The sequence below is a fragment of the Podarcis tiliguerta genome, assembly GCF_965153285.1.
Source record: "Podarcis tiliguerta genome assembly, chromosome: 4".
NCBI lineage: Eukaryota > Metazoa > Chordata > Lepidosauria > Squamata > Lacertidae > Podarcis > Podarcis tiliguerta.
The window spans coordinates 39,084,845-39,107,813 of record NC_139537.1 but is presented as its reverse complement, the minus strand read 5'-3'; the positions used below and the strand labels follow the sequence as shown (position 1 = coordinate 39,107,813).

Genomic DNA, 22,969 nt, shown 5'->3' with positions numbered 1-22,969 from the left:
GTGATTCACAGAGCTTTGTAGGGTTCTTCTGCTAGCCCACATATCACAATATGATACTTAGACTATGCTCAGTTTCAGAAGTAGTGTGCGGTGTGGCATGTCGGGGTTGCTGTTTGAGAAAAACAATACAAACATACCATTAGGCTCAGGAAAGAAGTTTCACAGTTCTTTGTACATTGACTTCAGTATTCTGTTGTAAATCCAGAGCCCTGCATAAAACAATACAGTTATCGTTTAAAATAGAAAATTAACCTAATATTAAACTATTTATATGAATATATATTTTATATGAATTGTTAAATTCTTAATGTTCATGATAAGTATTCAATATTAGTAAGATAAAAGAATCTCAAAAATAAACAAGCCTTGTAAAATGGGTTGCTGCAAAAGATTATGGAGTCATCTGTAATAAGCTTGTGAATGTTAGATATTAGTAAGTGATTCTTGAGTCACTTTTATTGTTCCAGTTGAACATAAATAATACTCATTCACAAAACATTCTAATCTATTTTAACGTAAGTATGTAGAATCTACAGCTAGAGATATAGATGGAATCAGAAAGCCAGTTTATTTTTTCAGTAGTACACATTGCAGCAGTGCCTGACTTACTGTATATTTTTAATATTTTTTCAGTGCATCATTTTTGTCAGTTTTCATTACTTTCCATGCAAGCAATACAATACTTTAGAAGGCTTATGATAGTGACAACAGTATATAATGGCTAATTTCAGAAATTGCTAGTAGCCCATTTGCACTATTTATATAATTTAAATACTGAATTCCAGGAATTCCTGAAGACTCACATGGGGAAAGTACAAATGTTGAAGAATTGACACCTACAAGTGAAAATGTTGGAACACCACATTCAGGTATGTAAAATGGTAACAGATGCATACTTTACCCAAAAGCTGTAAATTGTTAAAGCAAACTCAAGCTCTCTTCTCCCTGCACCCCTGAAATACTTATATCTCCAGGGCAGGATATAGCTCTTTATTTTTTCTACTTTAGGTTTTAATAATGTTGTCAAAGATAATTCAAAATGTTTTTAGTGTGGTAACTGATTAAATGTCATTGTTTGTTCTATCAGATAATGATGTGTCTGACCAACTGGAAAGTAGTATGGAACTAGAAAATGATCCTCATCTTGACATAACCTGCCAGACACCAGGTGAAAGTTTATCAAGAAAAGACACAGAAGAGCAAGGAAGCGTGAGTCAACAAAGTACAGAGTCCACTGCCAACTCAAATAATACAAATCATGAACCTCAATCCCAACCAGATTCCTCAGGGCTTGCTTCTCATGAAGAATCATCTATGAGAAGTTCTGCTTTCCAAGAAACTGATGATAGTGATGATGACCCTGTTCTGATACCAGGAGCCCGGTTTCGTGGAGGAGTAGGCCATAGGTTAGTATTGTGGTGCGCTCTCCCCTCCTAAAGACACTTCTGTTGAAGTAAAAAATGGGGAATCATGCAGCAGAATCATTCAGACCTCTTAAAAGTTATGCTGTCAACATGTATTCATGATAGGCATGAAGGATTAGCCCTCATTTCACCACGGGATTCGACTTGCTCTCCTTTTATATTAAAATTCTACCTCCGTGTGTTGTCTTTTTATATTTTCAGTTGGATTTGCATAATTGTCTATGTATTGTAGCACATCGTGTGATCCTTCAATGACCTGGACTCTCATACTGAAGGCAACTATCCTATACACATTTACCTGGGGTTAAATTTCAGTGGACTGAGCAGGACTTACTTCTCAGTACACAAATAATAAGATTGTGCTGCAGGAGTTCATGGTCCCATGTGTTTTATTTATATGCCATGTCTGCATAACAGGCATATATAAAGAGGTTCACTTAGTCACTTTTTCATGCACATAGAATTCTCTTTCCTTGTACTTAACAGAGCTTGATTGTCTTCCAGAGACCTGGAAAACATTCTGGTTGTATTTGTTTTTAGTGACTAGTAGAAAATTGATATAAAATTGTTTGCTTTTTCTCTGAGGAGCTTGACACAGTGCTTATGGTGTCTTCACCATTTTATCTTCACAACAACCTTGTGAGGCTGGGCTGAGTTTGTGTAGCTGCCCGAGGTCACTTAGCGTGCTTCATGAGTGAATGGGGATGGTTAAATAGGACCTGGAGCACTGTGCAGTTTCTTAGCAATATTAGATACATGATTTTTATTTGAATGACTTCAGCTGTTATTCCTTTCACTAGATATATAAGAGGAACAGCAGTAGGTGGTAGAATATTGAGGTAATTCAGAATTACCATTCCATGTAGAATTATGATGACTTCCTTCACTGGTATGGTATCTAACCACATTTTGTACTGGTTACTATACAAGATTTAAATCTATTGGACTTCATATAGAGAGGGTAACAGTGGAGAGTAATTTTAGTTGTATGTTGTGCCCCCCCCCCCAATAAATGTAATTGCTGTGTGAAAGGTTTAACAAGTTTATTAACCTCTTTAGTGTGTTCATTAAAGATGAATGCAGTGTAAAAATACACAGTGGAACTAAGCCCAAGTAGTTCTCTTTTGTTAAACACGTATTGTATTTTTCATGTGTCACTGCTTACTTGATTTGTTGATTAACATAATATCTAGTTACTGTAAACCATGGGAGGGGAACACTGTTCTTGTGCTCATGTTCTGCTTGCTGGTTTCCCATAGGCATCTGGTTGGCCAGTGTGAGTACAGAATGCTTAACTAGATGGGCCATTGGCCTGATCCAGCAGGCTATTATTGTGTTCTTATGTTAAAATGATGATATTGCTTGAATGCATCTGTTGGCTAATTGACAGCTTCTGCTTCAAATGCTGTCAATGGGCGACCTGCTGGTGGTGCTTATAAAATCCTCAACTTCATTATTGGCACTGAGTATAATACTCAAAAGAAAACTTGCACAGGCTGTATTTGCATGCTCAAGCTCTGCTGTCCTCCCTCTTTTTGCTGTTTGAGAGTAAAAGCAAATGTTTAATAATGTATCAAAAGGCAAAGGTTGTTTTATATGGGCTAGTGGTCTAACGCTCTAGGCACAATTAGCCTGTTTAAATCCCATTGAGGTTATTGGGATCTAAACAACCAAACTCTGAACAGGACTGCAAACCAGGTTATTATGTAGCTTTCTGACAATGATGGCCTTTCTGTTCATAATTCATAGACGATCTGCTGTAGCTCGCATTCAGGAGCTCTTCAGAAGAAGGAAAGAGAGAAAAGAGATGGAGGAATTGGAAACACTGAATATTAGACGCCCTTTAATAAAAATGGTTTACAAAGGTCATCGAAACTCCCGGACAATGGTACATAGTTTATTGCTAAATTTATAATTTGGTTTGCTCTAAATATGTATTATACTAACCTATATTAGAAGAGAGTTTATAAGAAAAATTAAGATATATGCACATCATAATACAGTTATGGTTACTCAAGAACCTTTGCAAAGTCTTAGTCCGGAGCACTGTATGCCTGGTCAACATATGAAATAACTTTGAATTTAAAATAAAAGTAACTCTCTCCCCTGGTGTTATAATGGACTTGCATGGGTTTGGCTTCTTCATCCACTCGAAGGCAGGAACAGAATCGCCTCGAAGAAACCTCAGACAATTTTGCCCCTGTTTTCCTGAAGTAGCAAGTTACATTTTTGCCCCTGCTGGGGGCAGTTGCCTAAGACATATTTTCTCTCTCCTTTTTTGCTTCTTCATAACTTAGGCTTGTATTCTGAATCTGTGTTGTATTGCTGTGTGTTTATGGTGTCTAGGACTCTTGTCTGTTCTCTTGGTGCCCTGGACTGTTTGAGTGTGTGAAGCTTCATTTCCCTGTGTTTCTCATGGGTGTTTCCTTGCAATTGATTTTGTGATTATTTTCACTGCAATTTATTTGTTCAGTGATTTCCCCCGACATGTAATTTTTTCAGTAATGACTATCATTCTTGAGGAGGGCCAAGTAATAAATGTGACATTATTGACAGTGTGAGCCACCAGAGGGCGCCCAGTGACCCTCCAACTTCTTTCATGGATTAGGAGAGCTAGGAAGGATCTGTCAGAGGAGGAAGGCACCTTGTTGTTGGCATCTGTCTGTCTTGAGAAACAATGGAGTGTGCCTCCAACGGTGATGTCAAACTGTTGCGTTAGGCTGGGCAGTGTCCTGGGCTGCCCAGACAACAGAACCCCCCTCTTGGCTACACTGGTGTCCAAAGGAAAGCAAAGCAATACATTTGGCATAAGCTTGGCTTCAGGAGTTGCTGGAAGGAGGCATACAAGGTGCCATCCAACCGTCTTAGGGACACCACTCTGAATTTTTGGAGGGTTTTCTCCTTAGCCTTTTCTTTTCCCAAAGATATCTCACAATGCTGCAGAGGTTTAGGATCAGAGTTTTCCTTCTCTTTGATGGGCTACCTTCCCAGATTGACAGGCCCCAGATTCCCCTCACTTCCCTCTACAGCACATGCAGAAACTGCCTTCTTTACCATTAGACCCACTATTGGTCTCAGTTGGAGCCTGTCTTTGCATGCAGGGGAGGTCCCTAACTTACTGAGGGTGCAAGACATATTGGCTACCCTCTTGTAGGGTACCCTCAGGCGACCACTCGAAGCCGTTCCCAAGGTGTGACTGCTGTTGCATGCTGACAGCTTCTTGGAGCCACAGGTGAGAGCTGAGTGCAGGGTGGGGACCAAAGGTGACTACTCCAGAAGGAGCATGACATTTCCTCCACTACCTGGAGAATCAACATTATCAACTGTGATTCAAGTTCTGGGAATGAGTTTGTAGGGCTCGAGCCCTCACCACTACAATCAATGTGATCAGTCTTCAGTACTGCTCCTCAGCAGTCAGCCCCTGTGCAGCTGTGGATAAAAATCAGCAGTGATTCTTTAATGATCTAGCAAAAAAAATAAAAGGGAAGCTGATTCAGCAGCCCTTATTAACCTTTCTTCTGAAACTTTTGTTAGGTGGAAAGCTATTTAGTCATGAAGCTTTAAAAGGTATGTTGGTGGAGTTCAAAGAGAAGTAAAAGGCCATGCCTTTGAAGGCTATGTTTACCCAATTACCACCACTGCCACTATTTTTGTTCCCCAAGGTCTAATGAAAAAGGTAGGGCTTTTCAGTCTTCCCCTGCTGCCTGGAACAGATCCAGGTTCCAGTCCTGAGGTCAGTGGCAGCAATCTCATGCATTTATGTCAGGTTGGAGCCCTGCCACGTTTAGAGATGTTGGAGAAGTTGTTATGTTGGTGTTTTGTACAGTGGTACCTCGGGTTGCAAACTTAATTTGTTCCGGAGGACCATTCTTAACCCAAAACCGTTCTTAACTTGAGGCGTGCTTTTGCTAATGGGGCCTCCTGCTGCCGTTGCACCGCCGGCGCGCGATTTCCGTTCTCATCCTGGGGCAAAGTTCTCAACCTGAGGTACTACTTCTGGGTTAGTGGAGTTTGTAACCCAAAGTGTTTGTAACCCGAGGTACCACTGTACAGTCATACCTCGGGATGAATACGCTTCAGGTTAAGCATTTTCGGGTTGTGCTCCGTGGCGACCTGAAAGTAATGGAATGCGACCATGGCGACCTGAAAGTAATGGAATGCGTTACTTCCAGGTTTTGCCGCTCGCACATGTGCAGACGCTCAAAATGATGTCACACTCATGCGCGGAAGCGGCAAAACGCGACTCGCGCAGTTGCGTGTTACGTTTGCTTCAGGATGCGAACGGGGCTCTGGAACAGATCCCGTTCGCATCCAGAGGTACCACTGTACTTTGTTTCTATGTCTCTGTACTCTTTAGCTTGGCAAGAATGTAATTGGTCACTTCAGGGTAACAGAGGCAAAAGACTTTCTTTGAGGCAACTGTATTCCTGCCTTTGAGTGTTTGGGGAGGCAATCTTAACTTAGTCCACTATAACTTAGTCCACTATAACATCACATAGTAATATGTTTCCAGATAAACCAACAATCCTTTCTATTTAGTGTTGCTTGGGGTCTCTTCTAAAAAGATTGTGTGGATGCTTTAAACATTGTATATATTGCATATAGTATGTATATTAGCTATAGGTACTATGTAGGGCCTTGGGGCACTTTTTAAATGGATCGTAGCATTTGAAACAAACTATTTTTTTAAAAAAAAATCTTTATTTAAAAGTGGTGGGCACAGTTCTGCCCTTGCTAATGTTATGGATAAATCAAACCACAGTTTGAAGTTGGCTTATTTCAGCTTGCCTGCATTCAAACTTCATGCTAAATTGCTGTTTGTTAAAGATGGAAGCAACTGCACATAGCCATGTCAGGGGATAGAAAGGAGTTGTGAAGTCTGAGGCATGTTCATATGACACTGAACCATAGTTTAGTGTTGTGTATGAATACAGCCTGTATACAACTTTGAAAGTGATTTAGAATGTCTCCCAGCTGTGCATACTAACCATAATGAAATGTTTGATTCCCCCCCAAAAATTTTCTATATAGATAAAAGAAGCCAATTTTTGGGGTTCTAACTTTGTTATGAGTGGTTCAGATTGTGGCCATATCTTCATCTGGGATCGGCATACTGCTGAGCACTTGATGCTGCTGGAAGCAGATAACCACGTGGTGAACTGTCTGCAGCCACATCCATTTGACCCAAGTAAGTTTGTTTTTCTCTCTATAATTTACAGGCATATGCATAGCTTGTAGGGAAGCCCTTGAAAACACTTGGCTTCATCCATGTTCTACCAAAATGATAGGTTATTTTCAATAGTTTGCAGTCCGAAGGACCTTTGTGAAGTGGATACTAATGAGAGATCTTGTCTTAAAGTTATCCTCATAGTCTGTTTCAGATCATTGCCTACATGTTGCAAATTATGCACATGTGAATGCTCCCTAGGGAATAGAAGTTCTAAGTGGAACATAAGAGTGAATTTAAAAGTGAAACCCTTCTAAGAAATTGGGACAAGGCGGGGGGTTGCAACAAAGTGTGCTAACTACCAAATATTATTTGTATTTGCAAATGTAAAATAATGGCTACTTAATATATTATTAAATTGTTTTAGTTCTAGCCTCATCAGGTATTGATTATGATATAAAAATCTGGTCCCCGCTAGAAGAATCCAAAATTTTTAATCGGAAACTTGCTGACGAGGTAAGATGATATTCTGCAGCAACACTCCTCTTTCTAGAATTTTCTTTCCTGACAATATTGATGTTGCTTGTTAATACTTTCTGTGCACCACTAATACCAATTTGTAACTTAGAAGAAAACAATAATTTCATAGATGTATTGCCATAAAAAGACCAGTTCACAGTGGGAGATGTGTCATTGTTTTTGGAACATGGAACTAGATTCTATGGTACATGCAACATGGATTAAAATGTAGTAAATTCTGTTACAGAAGTGAACTGATCGTGAATAGCCTCAAATTGGTAAAGAGTTGTGTGCACCAGTGAAACATGTATTGGGTAAAGAGAAGTCTTTGGTAAATACTGATACAGTGTTTATGTCAGATGCTCATATAATAGTGGCACATAAATATACACAACAAGCCTTATTTTCTAAATCTGCTCTGTTAAATTCTTGCTCAGTGACTATTTCACTTCCTCTTTACCCCTACCCGAGGTTATAACTCGAAATGAATTAATGTTGGAAGAAACCAGAAACACAATCACTGTTCCAGCTTCTTTTATGCTAAGGATGTTGGCATCTTTGAACCATATAAGAGCAGGTAGGAAGATTCTACAGACACTTTTTTACTGAATGAATTGATTTATTACAGTCACAGACCAGAAATCACTTTTGACTAGATTTCTTATGTGAGGTGTTTCATTTCAACTAGTTACCATTTTGGAGCCAGATGGCTCAAAAGTTGTATTTTTCAATACGATTTTTTGGTTCCTGAAATTCGTTCTGATTGTGCAGATAAAATATCATGGATAGACTTCTAAAGGATGTGTTGTCAGTGTGTGAAAACAGGCAAGATCCAAGGATCCCCAGGTGGTGGAGACATCAGGCACCATCCTGATGCCTGGGCATCTTCACTTGGTCACAAGTGGAAAATTATCTGAATCATAATTTTTAGCAGCTATTTATATTTTTTTCCCTACTGTGTTTCCATCATATTTGTAAAAGGGAGTATATATGTTCAGTATACCTTAAGCATTTCTACTTCATTCATCACTAGACCCTGGACAGTGGTTGAACAAAATGTCATTTTGTTTTCTGAATTGGAACAATGGCTTTCAAATTGCTTCAGTTATTTAACAATTACTCCCATATTTTACAGACCGGCTGGAAGGAGACAGGTCTGAAGGATCTGGCCAAGAGAATGAAAACGAAGATGAAGAGTAATTGGCTCTTCTCTGAAAGCACCTAGACGTCATGAAATTTGTATAAGTCATGAATTATATTTTTCCTTACAAAGCTTTAGTGCAATTTTAAGGTTTTGCTTTTGAGTAACCTAACGTTTTGATTTTGAATGAATGTGTGCATGACTTGCAAAAGTGTGCAAGTAAAATAAGCAAAATATTTTTAAAATGTTTTGCAGTGTATGAGGGGTGCTAGAAAATGCGAAGTGCAATATTTTCCCTTAACTTGCAAACATGGGAGCTTGGATCAGTGTTTTAAAATAACTTACCTTATAGTGAAAACATTGGTTCAAATAAATTTCTATACCTGCTATTTGCATGTTTGTTGCTTTCTATTAAAAGATGTGGTTGTTTTACATTTGTGTTTGTCTTTTTCTGACCACTAAGTGAGGAAATCAACACATCACATTCTCTACTGACTACAGAAATTTCAGTTTCCACCCTTCCCCACAGAAATCCTATTGGGGTTTGGAGACTTACATAACTTGTAAGTTGACTAGAAACTTATTCCGCCTTCTTAAAAGACATTTAAGTCAGAACTTTTATTTTATGTGCTAAAGTTAAATGTTTCCTTTTAGGAGTGTGTGGTTATATAGTTTCCGAATTGCTCTGGAAACTGATAAAAAGCAGCTTGTCATACAGCACAGAAGACTGCTGTTGCAATACTTGACTGTGTGCACAGATCCAACCATGTAGCCTTCTGGATCAAAGTCTGTTGGAAAAAATGGGCTATATTGATGGTACTGTACTAATAATAAGGCAGTGGGTGATGATAAGAATAAGACAGTTAATAATAATAATAGTAATAATATACCCCACCCATCTGGCTGGGTTTCCTCCTACCTAATTTCTAATTAAAACCACTTACGTGTTTTTGCAAAATTTACTTATTTCTGAATAGTAGCTATTGGAAATTGAGACTACTGAAGATTACCTAAGAGTTACTATCCAGCTACCTTAATTCTGTACATCTACCATTAATTTGTGCAGTTTTCAGTCTAAAAAGTTGTCCCAAAATCCTACAAGTTACCACAGCAACTTCTGTTCATCTTAGAAAAACTTCATTTTCTGACTATGATGTTGCTAAAATTTTATAACAAGGGCTATCATCTGATTAATAGTAATACAGTGGTACTTGGTTATCAAACTTAATCTATTACAGAAGCCCGTTCCAAAACCAAAGCGTTTCAAAACCAAGGCGTGCTTTCCCCATAGAAAGGAATGCAAAATGGATTAATCTGTTCAAGACTTTTAAAAACAACCCCTAAAACAGCAATTTAACATGAATTTTACTATCTAACGAGACCATTGATCCATAAAATGAAAGCAGTAATCAATGTACTGTACTATAAAATAAATAAGACAATATTGTAGATAATTTTTTTTTTAAAAAAATTGTTACCTGCACTGATGATAGCCACTGTTTGGATTGGGGGGGGAGGGAGGGGGCTTTTATCCATTTCCACGGTCGTACAATCGATCAATCAGTAGCTGAACTGGGTTCCACACAGTCACAATAACAAATTAACTGAAAAAGCCCCCAAAACAAAAACACAAAATAAATAGCAAAAACAAAAGTGTCAAACTTAATTCCTTCCGGAAGTCCGTTTGACTTCCGAAATGTTTGAAAACCAAGTTGCAGCTTCTGATTGGTGCAGGTGCCCTGGAAACAATAGCCGACCGCCACATTGGATGTTCGACTTCCTGTTTGAAAACCGGAACACTTCTGGGTTTTCAGCATTTGAGAACCAAGGCATTTGAGAACCTGGGTACCACTGTAGATGAATCATATCAATTTTAGTCAATTAGTGTTCAGGTAAAAAATAAGTAGCTCTGAAGAAGTATACTTTTAATGTATTTTTGATCTTTTGTTGGAAGCCACCCAGAGTGGCTGGGGAAACCCAGCCAGATGGGTGGGGTATAAATAATAAATTATTATTATAAATTATTATTATTACTTTGATTAGATATCTTACAACAGGTGCATCATCTTAGAATAGGTGTTCCTTCCTAGAAAAGAATAGGAAATTCCTTTTTTAAGATGGTGTTTGCCATCTACAGTTTTGTTAGTACTTTTATTAAATCAGGAGCATCAGATTAGTTAGTTTTGTTTTAATAGGTGACCCCTTTTAAATCAATACTATTAAAAAATACATTTACTATGTAAACTTTGCAGCCCTATTTAAAATCCAAACGAGTTTCAAACATTGATCCATTTTGCATGCAACGTTGAAACAAGCCATGGCCTGGTGCAAACAAGCATTTTGTGGGTTCCCAGAGCAAAAATTGCCATTGCACCACTCCTTTCCTGGTCCTGCCACTCCTGTGCTACCAGGTCTAAGCCCATGGTTTGGCTTAGTATTATGTCTTACTAAACCACAAGCAGTAAACTCAAGAGCAAATCTTGGTTACAGCTTGTGGTTATAGCTTGTGGTTCATCTGGAATGAGACAAACCATGGGCCCAGGTTTGGGCCTAAACCAAACCATGGTTTAGCCCTGGGTAGTGCAACAACAGTGAGACCAAGTGAGTGTGGTCTATGATCTTCGTTCCAGGAATCTACATATTTGTTTATTTGCATTAAGCCATAATTTGACTTAGTGTTATTAGCTGTGATTCTAAACATACTTGAATGGCAGTTTTATATGGGAATGAGATGGCCATCATGCTCTCTCTTAGGCGTATTGTTTGACACAAAATTTTGGTTCTAGCACTACAAGAACAAAGCCCAGTCAACATTGAACTCAACATTGGACTCTGCACTCCTCTGGTGTGGCCACAATAAAATTGGAAGCTTTCACTTCTGTTTTAGATTGACTGCAGTTTGCCATGTTTAAACCTTACAAACTTTCCCCAACTAATCATAGTAAAATTTAACTGCTTCAGAGTTTGGATGATCTAATCTAAAACAAAAACAGAAGCTTGTGATCTCATGGAGAAATATTGAATAGTAACAGGTTTCATCTGCCAGGCTTCTCTCCAGCTCATCAGAGGCACACAGTTAGCTTCCTCTTCTGTCATCAGTCGCAAAATGTAATGACACAATCTGCTGACATAAAGGCAGGTGTTGCAGGAGTTTAAACTCATGGAAAGTTTCCAACCCAAATCTTCATTGTGAGATCTAAGCTGAAATTAAAGGGTGGCAGGTGCTTAGGGAGTGACTGTAAAGCCAGATAGTAGTCCTTTTCCTACTCTGCTTCTGTACACTTCTAAGAACATCTGAAGGCTACAGTGAATGTGTGAAAAAGGTGCAAAGAACAAGAGAACATGGAATATCCATTGTTAATGAGATCTTCTATACTAAACTGAGGGACAAACTACTTACCTGGATGTACCTCAATTTCACACCTGGGTGTACTCTAAAATTTGGATTCTGTTATTCATAGCGCACTTGCAGGAATGTCCAAAATAAAATAACCTATGGTTAAGGAAGAGCAGGACTGTACCACTGGTGCCGGAGAAAAGCATGCTGCCATCCCCACCTTTGATATACAGTCACGAATTGTGATTGTGAGGCATGCATACAGTTGTGTGAAGAGGGGTCAGAGTAAGAATTTCATTAAACTCAAAACCACCCCTTCATCACAGGGCCACTCATACAATATAGTTGCTTAGTGGGGGGCCACTTGAAACTCTTAGTCGCTGCATCAAGGTTTGTTTCTGGACTACTAAAAGTTGCTGCTAAGACTATTTGGCAATGGTATGAAGATAAACCATGTACTGGGGACTGCCCATGTTGTAAGCAGGTACACAGAAACAATGGACCACAGTATACCACAACTGTACATCTGAGAGTGTCCATGGGATGGCTGCTTTATTTATAAAAGTATAAATCCTATAAAACACCAGGATGGTGTACAACTATATCAAAACAATAAAATGTAAAAACAGCACAAAATCATTCAAATGCCTAGCTAATTGAGATTTTTGAACAGCTATATATGCCTATCACCATAAAAAAGTCTTCAAGAGACATCTGACAGGATGCCTGCTGAACCTCCACTGGAATCGTGTTTCACCGCAGGAATCCGCTGGAAATACGTAAGACCAGCAACACTAAATGCCTGAATTCTGCTTGAGGCCAATTGAGTGCTTGTAACTTGAAGGAAGCAGTCTCTGTTTGAAAAACAGCCAGGAATAATGCCGGGGGGGGGGGGGCTACAGATACAGTAGTTCAGCTCCTCTCTCTTGTTCATTTACCTTTGGAGATAGAAAAAACATGCAAGCTGTATTCTGTCCAAGTGCTCAATAGTAAGTGCTATAATTAAACAACAAAATTCAAACAGATAAGCCAAATTTAAAATGACACACAATACAATATTCCTAAAATGCTCATCGAGCAGTACAGTAAGTCCTACCTCCCCCCACTTAAAGATGGGCACCATACAGGAGGCAGAACTGGTTTATGGGAGAAGGATTAATCCCCTGAATATTTCTCATTCTTAAACAGCTTCTTTCCCCCCTCTGAGTGTGTGTTTTTTAAAAAGCCTATTAGCAGTGGTGAGGCCTAGTAAGGTGAAAGTATGTGGAAACACTCCTTTTGGTGACTTGAGGATTAATGCTTGGAGGAGCAGCCCCACTGTGGGAAGAACTTGCAGTGGTTCTTAAAGTGACTGTAGCTGTGGAGAGGCTGTAGGCCTAAATAGTTTCTATCCAGAATAAAAGGCAGGTTTTCCCCTTGAGATGCTGGAACTCCATGAAAACCCTATATTCTCCTGAGGAAGCAGCAACCACTTCCCTCATGTGTGAAAAGGACGAAGAAGCGCTCTTAAGGCTAAGCAGTTTCCGTAAGTACAAAATGGTAAGTAAGGGCCGCTCTGACCCCTTCATCTTTTGCAGCAGGGGTGAGAGAACCTGTGGCATTAGCCCACCATTAGCCAACCACCTGACATCATGATATGAGTGAGGTTTGCCCCAAACAGCCTTAAAAGCCAAATTCAGAGGCCTGGCAGTTTCCTCTCCCTACATGTCCTTCGCCTGCTTTTCCCTACAGCAAGGATAACAGCAGTGGATACTTTTTTCTGTCTCTTATTGCTCTTTAATGTCTCTTTATGATAATAATTTTTGGTTAATTAATTCTTAGTCCAGGTAGCCCTCTTTGTGCAAATGGGAATTGGTAGGTGGATTAGGAGAATGTAAACTTTCCCCTGCCTGATGATTCTCTCCTGAAATTGCTTTCTGGAGCTTGTTTTTAAATAGCTTTTTCCATGGCTGGGATCCAAAACTGGCAGCTAGCTGGCGGTGGACATTTACAGCAGCGACGTCTTTCGTGTAGGGAGAGAATAAGCACCTTTCTACCAGCCACTGATTCTCCTCTTCTGATGCTTCCTGCTCCCATATTTCTATTAGGACCCATGGGCTTGAAGCCATATGGTTGGTGAGGTCTCACCCTTGGTCAATCAGTTTTGAGAGAGATTTTTGAACTCTTCACAGTCTTCTGGATATTGCTACCCTGCATAATATAGGCCTCATAAAAACACGACTACCGTACTGTTTACCCTGATTCCAGAACAGACTGTTTATCTGAATTTGGATCCTTGAGGAACTCCACAATTACTGCCCACTGTAATTATTATTTTTTTCTGTTTATTTCTGTCTTCTTGTTTTTTAATCCATTACTAATATTTAGGAACACCTATCCTCTTTATTCCATGACCACTAAGAATTCCTAATGCTTTCAGAGACAAATCTGCAGGTTTGCTCTGCTAATCTGCATGGGATCCCTTTATTACTCCCTGAAAATACGAATCACGTTTCCAGATATGCAAGATAGTGCTGTGGTTCAGCTCCTGTGTTTTTTGCATATCAGTATTCTGATGGTAGGATCTTCTTGTTGCTTGCATTGAATAAGACATTCCTACTCTACACAGAAGAGGATTACTGAACAACAGTATATGTAATTTGTAATCTGTTGTAGTATGTTTCCTTGTGTGTGTCCCCGCCTTTAATATCAGGAATCAGCTGTTGTTTTTGGCAGTCCTTTGGGAAAGCTTCTTTCATTAAGCTTTGCCAAGCTAGCATCTATCAGGCACACAATGTTATCGTATTGTAATGTCTGTGGGTCCAGTCAAAATTACATCTATTCAGCTAAAATCTAGATAGATACAAGGAGCCGGCTACATTACTTAGGTTACCATTTTGGTTACAAAGCAATTTTCAATCAGAACAAATTTGGTTCTGTGTAGGGCTTGCCAATCAGAAAGTTGGAGGTTCAAATCCCCGCGATGGGGTGAGCTCCTGTTGTTCGGTCCCAGCTCCTGCCCACCTAGCAGTTCGAAAGCACGTCAAGTGCAAGTAGATAAATAGGTACCGCTCCAGTGGGATGGTAAACGGCGTTTCCGTGCGCTGCTCTGATTTGCCAGAAGCGGCTTAATCATGCTGGCCACATGACCCGGAAGCTGTCTGCGGACAAACACTGGCTCCCTCAGCCTATGGAGCGAAATGAGCGCTGCAGCCCCAGAGTCGTCCACAACTGGACCTAATGGTCAGGGTACCTTTACCTTTAGGTAAGATTTAAACATTCTTTGGTTGTTGTAATTTCTCCTAGTTCTGCAGCCTACCTCCAACTTTTTGAACACTGTCTGCCCTCTCTGAGAGATTATAGACTACTTAAATAACAAGAAAATACAAGAAAACAATATGTCCCCTTGGTCTAAAATTCTTTTCTTTCGCTACTTCATTGCAAGTTTTCATATAAAAGAAATAGTGTTTAATTCTCAAGCTGTTTTTTAAACCTTCAATACTTCCTCAGACCAAACCCAACCATGATGAAGCAGGCATATAAGAGGCTCAGAAAGGAATCCAGTATGCCAAAGTTGAACACCTCTTAAAATATCTCTCAGTGTGTATTTCTGTTGATGCTGCTGTCCACGTGACTGTAAATAGGTGGATAGTAGTTATTGCAGATTAATGAATTCAGAATAAAAGGGAGCAGGGTCTTTGTGTGTGCTCACAAGTATCTGAAGTTCAATTCACTGTCTAGCTAGGCAGGGTGAGGAGGGCATTTGGAATACATTTTTATGTTTCCCTAGTAACACACTAAGATTATGTTGTCAGCTTCAGCTGCATCTGGCATGTTCTGTTCACACGCACCGTCCATCTTAAGCCATTCATTTTTATTTAACAGTAATAAAAAATGCCTTACGGACTCAAATCAGGAAGGTGTATAAGCTGCTGTAGAGTTTCACACGCCACCATCAGATTTACATCTCCCCCTAATATTACCTTTGTTTTAAAACAGTTTACTTGGTATGCTGCCTTGTCCAGAAAGTAAATGAGAGGATTTAGGGATGAAATTAATTCAGTGATTGGACTTGCTAAAGCAGAATGATGAAGCATCTTGGATTTAGAAGGAAAATAGCTTCACAAAATACTTGCTAAACCCATGTGATTTCCCCCTACTTCAGCACTAATATCTGATTATATGAAAATGCACAGCTGCTATGACTTCAAAGAATATGAGAAACTCGGAGCAAGTCAAAACCCAGTCTTACAGTTTTAGAAACATCACCAACTAAATTAAAAATGCCTCTGCTCATCTTCAAAAACTTGTGACTTTATTAATTTTGCACTGCAAAGGTACTAGTGAGGCTTTCAACAAATGTTGCAGTGGGAGTGTTCCTGTTAATGTTCTAGCCAACTGACTAAACCCTCTTCTAGGAAACCCCACTCCCTGCCCTTGACCCCTAAGCTTGCTCAGGGCTGTTTTGGGGTGTCCTCCCTCCCTAAATTAAGGGGGGGGGTTGGTAAGGATTTTTTTTAACTTCTGCCAACTTGGGGTTTCTTCCAGGTCTGCTGATAACTCATTTTTTTGTGTGCATGGAGGAAGCTGTTTTTAAAATGAGGATTCAAACTTGGGAAATGAATTCATTATTGGTAGGATATCCAAAGTACCAAAATTCATGTATCTGTCCAAACAGTGGTCTTCTGCTTTCTTTCTTTCTTTTAAAAAAATTGTATGCTGCTTGTCTGTAGGGACCTATCAAACTGTTATTTGCAACATGCTGTGTACATAAATGGCATTATATAAACAACTAAATGAAATTTTCTGACTGATATGTATTATAGACAAGTGCACGCATTTCAAATTTCAGAGAGTTCTGGAAGCAACAGATTTTACAAGCAGATTTGTGATGCTGTTGCTGCCTAATAGCAAAAGGGCATGTTCCTCAGTACCAGGAAAAATATGCAAGGTAGCCACACCACACTCACTTTCATTTTACATAAATCACTTAAAAAGTACCTACACATTTTGCCCCATAACTTTCTAGAAAAATATAGTCAAATCCCCTGCAACACATGAAACTCAGCTAAAGCATGCATGACAGATGGCCGTCCAACCTCTGCTTAAAAACCTCCAAGGAAGGAGGGAGACCATTCCACTGTCCCGAGGAAGACAGTTCCACTGTTGAACAGCTCTTACTGTCAGATGTTTAGTTGGAATCTCCTTTCTTATAACTTAAAGCCATTGGTCAATGGCTTTGAGAAGCCCACAAACAGCACACAAGGGCTGTTGTTCCCAGCTACTGATATTCAGAGGCCTTTGATCTTGAATGTAGCATGTAACCATTATGACTAGCAGTCATCCATGAATTTGTCAGATATTCTTCTAAAGCTGTCTAAGGCTGGTAGACATCACCACATCTTGTAGCAGTAAATTCGATAACCATGTATTATGTGAAGAAGTCTGTCCTGAATCCTCTACCATTCAGCTTCATTAGATAATGCTGGAACGATTAATTCAATTATCTTCAAGAAAGAGGGAGAGGAACCTCGTGTGTGTCCACACCAGGCTTCTCTCCTTATTGGCCTTTGTCTACGATAAACTAACAAATGCTAGTTGAATATGAGTATGCTGATCTATTCCTGAATTATTGGTATAGCTATATTTGACTTGCATTCTTTGTAGGCATAAGATTCAACTCCTGCACTATCACAGTTAGTTCACATTAGCTTCTGGAGCAGAGTTTTCCAAACTTTTCATGTTGGCAACACACTTTTTAGACATGCGCCATTTCGTGACACAGTAATTCAGTTTTACTAACCCCTTTCCAGCCCTGGGAGAAGCATGGGAAGCATTTGCACGACACACCTACACACTGCAGCTGACACACTAACGTGTTGCGACACACAGTTTGGAAAGCTCTGTTCTAGATGCTTCTGTGCAAGCACAAGCCTATCACCAGTTCTACGGAAATTGGATTCTGCCCATTACTCTCCAGTTACCATCTATCATGAGATTCTGGGGAACCCTCATATTGTGTGAAATGGAATCCAGAACACAAATTCCTGCTTCCAACCAGATTTGGGAAATAGTTACAGATGTTCAATGCCAAACGGACTATCCAGGCCAAAAAATCTAGTTCCTGCAAATAATTTGAATCCAATGCTCACTAACTGTTTTTATCTGGACAAGCCGTCGAGAAAAAACTTGCTGTCGAGAGCTGAGCTGGTAAGACATTAAGATTGTGCTTATAACACATCTCTACAATTCAGTATTTGTCTCATTTGAATAGTTATTTACATATATGTTTGCTTTTAAATTGTTCACCTGCCACACATCCTAGAGAAAACAACAAATTAATCTAAGCATTTGTGGAATTAATTTCATTCTTTGTTTCAGCCCCCACACCCACGCAGGCGTGCGGATGTTTTGGTCGATAATTTCCATTTGTAGGACTGCCACAGAATATGTTATATCCTTAAAAGCTAAGCATTATGAGCTTTGCATGAGGGAAAAGTGAAGGGATAAAGTTAAGAAAACATTTTAATGGTAGCACAAAGCCAGATGTTCAATTTTATTTTATTTTTGTATTTGGGTAGTGGGGGAACGATCAATGGCTGACTCATTATAATCATTGTCCATTAAGTTGCATTTATATGTCATCACAAAAAAACCTTCTCTTAGGAATCATTACAGCAGAAAGATTAACCTGCTTTGGCAATTTATATTGATATTATGTCCTGCTCTGGTACCATTTTCTCCCCAGATTAGAAAAAGAGAACACTATACAGAATCAGCCTGAGGGTTGGATGTGCTAATTTCTGTGCATAGATCCAAACTGAGAATTAACCACTGTAGTTTAAAAAGAAGTATAATACATGCCACCAAAATGAGGAAGACTGTAATCAGATGACCTGCATGCCTGCTCAGTCTGCTGTCCAAGTACTAGCAGTTGATGGACAACTTCAAAGTCCCTTCTCTCCCTTCTTATGGTTCTATATCTTTAAATAGCCCTTCAAACAGAGCACATGTGTTCATCCTAGCTGAGGGATACATTAACATTCTAGCAGTGGATGCACTAAAGAAAGCAAACCAGTTTGGATACCTTGAAGCAATTGAGACAGGCACCGTGTTTTGTAGACTGGAAGGTTCTATAAGCTTTTGATGGTCATTTCTGTTTAGGAAGTGTAACATCTAACCACATGGCTCATAGACTCCATTACAACAGGGTGCTGGACTAGATGCCTTTGGTCTAATCCAGCGGGGTTCTTAAATAAAATTTCAAGCTCTGTCTTCAAAACCAAATAATACTGTTGGTGAACAAGAAAGTAGTACAGTTGAACTGCATCAGCAGATGCAGCTGAAAACATGAAACTGTCTAGTCAGGTCATTGGCCCTTCTGACCCAGTACTGTTTCTTCTGACCTGTAGCGGCTCTCCAAAATCTCATTAAGAGGGTATTTCTCAGCCCTGCTGCCAGCCCATGCTAGAGACGCCAAGAACTGCACTGAGGACCTTGTACGTTCAGTGTGTTCTCTATAACTGAGCTTTGGCTCCTTCTAAGTTCTGATTTGTACGAGTCAGAGGATGCGACTGGCTGCAAACGTTGGGATTTACTGAATAAATGAAAACTTGTAAAATGCTTTGGTTAAAGTACATCATAACTGAAAGCAGCAGCTTCTTCCCCAAAATTTCTCATAAATTTATTACCACTTAATCAGGAAAACTGTAATTTGTCCTCAGATGTGGACTATAATTACCATTTCCACACACATTTCACCACTAGTGTGTGTGTTTGCATGTGTGTATTCTTAGATCTAACCAACAGCTCTGCTTTACTTACTTTCAGAAGGAGAAACCTTAATATCTCCAAGATTCCAATGAGTTGCCAAACACTTCATCATCATCTAGTTTCCCAGTCGAGACAAATGCTTGTTACCCTATAATGCAGCCAGAGATAATTTTTGCCATCTATGCTACTTACACAATTTAAGCATTTTTATTGATGGGCTGAAAATGATTTTCTGCATATGCGGTAAGTAAGCTTAATTTTCTGATCTTTTCTCATTAATCACAGATTTTCATAGGGTAATGAAAGCTCTTTTTTTCCTTGTGGTGCTGTGTGGGATTAAAGGGATTAAATGTTTGACATCACTCTTTTGTCTGTGCAAGAGCTCCACTGAAGAGTACAGTGAGTGGGTGTTAAAACACTGGACTAAGAACACACCCAGAGACAACAAAAGAATGGATGAAAATGGGAATAAGTTAAATATATTGTTTTGCTTAATAGAGTCCTAAAGGGAAAACTGCAGCATCTGGATAGCAATACCATAAGATGTGGTATCATGCGGATTTTAAGGATTTATAAAATTTCAAGAATAAGTGGATACTTCGAAGAAGAATGAAAACTGGGATGTTTTTGCCTCTCCTATATTGCAGTGCCTCGTATTATTTGCATCCTCTTCATCGTATGTTGTTTCTTAATAACTGGAGAATGAAAGCTTACTAATGTGGGCTGATTGAATCGGTTTTACTTCTGTGACTTGAAGACATGATCCTTGCAATAAAACTGTTGCTCCTCACCTGTATATGGCCTACTTCTCTTTTAATCAATCACAGTGATCATCATCATCATTACCACCACCACCATCCTCAAAGGTCATTCATGAAAAGACATAACAGGTGAGCAAAATGGTCACTGGGCATCATGGCTGCTGTTCTGTTTATGTGCACTCTGTATGTCTGCCGCCATCCCAAAGATGACTTGCTCTTGGTTTGATCGGAAGGACTGTTCTTGTGTCCATCGAGGAACAGAAACAGAACAATGCATTCATATAAACAAAGCTAGTAAAATTTCCTTTTCTACATTTCATATATGCATATTGTGCATGGTCCTATATATAGCATATAGTGATTTATGTGTTTACTATACAATAATTATTGGGTGCAAAAATACAGCAATGGAAAGTAGAGATGTAAAATGCTAAAAAGCTAAGGTGATTGTTTATAAAAGCTTATTTCTTTTCTGTATGACATATTTAGCTCTAAGCCAGTGTTATATATAATTTTTATATTACATTTGTTTCCCTAAATGTCAGTGGTAGTAGCTATTTGTTTCTAAAAACAAAGGAAGTATATAATTAGGATTTTTTAAAATCAGTCTCAAATCTGATTTTAATCATGTTACAGGAGCCTTTCATTTGGAATATAGTTAACTGTGTTATAATACGTGGAATTATTTTATCAGCATCTCTAAATCCCAGCCTTTAAGCTAGTTAATATATTTTATTCAGTTTCTATCTGAATTCCTGAACTTAGACTTTAGCTCTACATTGCAGTTTTAGAACACAGTATCCAGGAAAATGAGAGCAAATCCTAGTCACAAGAAATATAATTCAGGTTGGGAGCTGTGTGCTTTGTGCAGGAAGAACAAAATATAGAGCTTTTCAATGATGTTTCCAACAGATTGTGCTCATAAACCACAATCTAGGGAGAGTCGACAATTTTCAGAAGTAGGCTGTTATATATAGCTTGCTTCCTTTTCTCTTCCTCAAGCATCCGCTTCCAAAGCCTGCTTCAGGTGGGAGAACAGATAAATACCGATCACCTGGGGAGAGGGAAATGAGGGAGGAGACAATCACCTCATTGTTTGTTAGTCAGAGGGAGGCACTAGACATGTATAGTTTGTCTGAAATGGAAGAAAATCTTTAAGTAAATGCAAGTAGAGATTACATAATAATAGATGTATTTATGAAAATTCAGGGGCTTGTCATGATCCCTGAGGTGAAGAGCTTAGTTCTAGACCCAAAGGTTACTGCTATTTAATGTATTTTGTGAAATGAATCTGTTATCTTGGATTTTTTACCAGTGGAGAAGATACTACAGTTAAAAGGCAGGCCAGTGCCAGGTTTAACTTTGGACCAAGCTAGACCTGATGACAAATGCACCTTTGCATTTAATGTGTACATTAAAAAAAAAATGCCAATAGCATCAGATGAGGGGGTGCACAGCTGGACAAACCCTATGTAGTCTTATTTAGGGATATATTTCCCACCCTAATTATTTGGTGCAGGATCTTATAACTGTGTCTACCCTTTGTCATCATTTTGTCATCAGCATACCTGGTCATCTAAAATGAGATACAGAAAACATCTGGCACAAAACATCTTGAAACAGGGTATAATGTGGGACACCACACCTTTTACGAATAACAAACTAAAGGCATGCATTATGGAGTAGAGTTATCCACTGGCCAATATGAAAGTCATTGGAAGCTCTGGAAATGCAGTGGAGTTAGTGTTTGTTCAATGGACTATTGTGGAGTTGGCGATGCTTATTTCACAGAGCTGGAATATTTTGAAATAAGGCAAACTTTTTGACATTTAGGGACCACCCTAGAACAGGTGTGATAATCTGATATTTATGGAGGGAAAGCATCTAGGTGGGGAGGCAAGGGCATCCTTTTGAAGAGTGCTAGCTATAGTGCTTTGTGTGGAAGACTGTAACTCAGGGGTTACAGGAATATCTGCTTTGCATGCAGAAGATCTAAAGTTCAATCCCTGCCACCCCCAGTTAAAATTATTAGGTAGCCGGAGGCAAGAGCAATCTCCTCCTGAGACCCTTAAGTGCTGTTATCAGTCCAAGTATATAATACTGGACTAACTCAACAAGTAGCCTCTTCTGATGCAAGACATCTTCCTGTGTTCCTGCTAACTCATACAGTTATAAGTGAAGTCAGCATTTTCCCATGATCCTATTTAGGGAGCAATCCTAACTTCCCTGAGTGAGCAACTGAGGGGCTGCTGGATGTTGCAGACCTCCCTCTTGGTTCACAGAGGTCACAGATGGATGAAGTCTGTTGTTTCTGGAGGTTTCCTGAGTGCAGCAGCAGAAAGCACAGCCAAGATTTCTCTTTCACTGTCTGTGTTCCAATTTGTGGTATGAGAATAGAAAGGGCATGTTGGGGTGGATAGGAGGCCTTAGATCAGCAGGATCCAACACCCTCCTGTTCTCCTGACACATGCATCAAAAGGGGGGGAAACTGTAGCCTTAGAAACCAATGGGACCAATGAGAGGGTTTTTTTAATATCTAAGGATAGATTAGAAGGTGCCCCTATCTTTAACTTGGTAGGGATTAAGAAGTGGTAGCTCCTTCACCATGGAGTCCCCACCCCACCCCCCTGCCCCTATAGGATTGCTCTGCCCATCATATTCATTTCAGACACAGCTGTGAGTTTAAAACCAAAATGTTAATTCAAAGTAAGGCTGCAGGGCAACATGGTGGCATCTGTGAAGCCCATTGTCTGCTGCTTATGACGCATCTGTGTGTATATATGGGTTACTCAATATTTCCTCGAACTTCCGGTGGTGAACTCAAGCTCTCAGATCATTCACAATTTTCCTCTGAAAGAGCCACAGCAG

The 22,969-nt window shown here is 39.4% G+C and overlaps 2 protein-coding genes across 15 annotated transcripts in view; both read left to right on the top strand.

Moving 5' to 3' along the window:
* Positions 1–8,683, top strand: part of DCAF6 (DDB1 and CUL4 associated factor 6) — a 46,830-nt gene extending 38,147 nt beyond the window's left edge. For all 8 annotated transcript variants that reach the window (XM_083438330.1, XM_083438333.1, XM_083438329.1 and 5 more), the window contains 7 exons: positions 786–869; positions 1,088–1,406; positions 3,174–3,312; positions 6,456–6,612; positions 7,019–7,107; positions 7,582–7,687; positions 8,246–8,683. In XM_083438330.1, the coding sequence (XP_083294456.1) occupies positions 786–869; positions 1,088–1,406; positions 3,174–3,312; positions 6,456–6,612; positions 7,019–7,107; positions 7,582–7,687; positions 8,246–8,310 (959 nt within the window). In that variant the 3' untranslated portion in view covers positions 8,311–8,683. The remainder of the gene's footprint in view (positions 1–785; positions 870–1,087; positions 1,407–3,173; positions 3,313–6,455; positions 6,613–7,018; positions 7,108–7,581; positions 7,688–8,245) is intronic.
* A 3,630-nt stretch (positions 8,684–12,313) lies between these two features.
* GABRR3 (gamma-aminobutyric acid type A receptor subunit rho3) overlaps positions 12,314–22,969 on the top strand; it is a 31,523-nt gene continuing 20,867 nt past the window's right edge. The window contains exons 1-3 of one of the 7 annotated variants that reach the window (XM_083438421.1): positions 12,314–12,673; positions 19,398–19,583; positions 19,721–20,230. In XM_083438421.1, the coding sequence (XP_083294547.1) occupies positions 20,100–20,230 (131 nt within the window). In that variant the 5' untranslated portion in view covers positions 12,314–12,673; positions 19,398–19,583; positions 19,721–20,099. Of the gene's footprint in view, positions 12,674–12,775; positions 13,128–19,397; positions 19,584–19,720; positions 20,231–22,969 lie in introns of those variants that run through there. The other 6 variants (XM_083438420.1, XM_083438422.1, XM_083438419.1 and 3 more) reach the window with 6 other exon arrangements.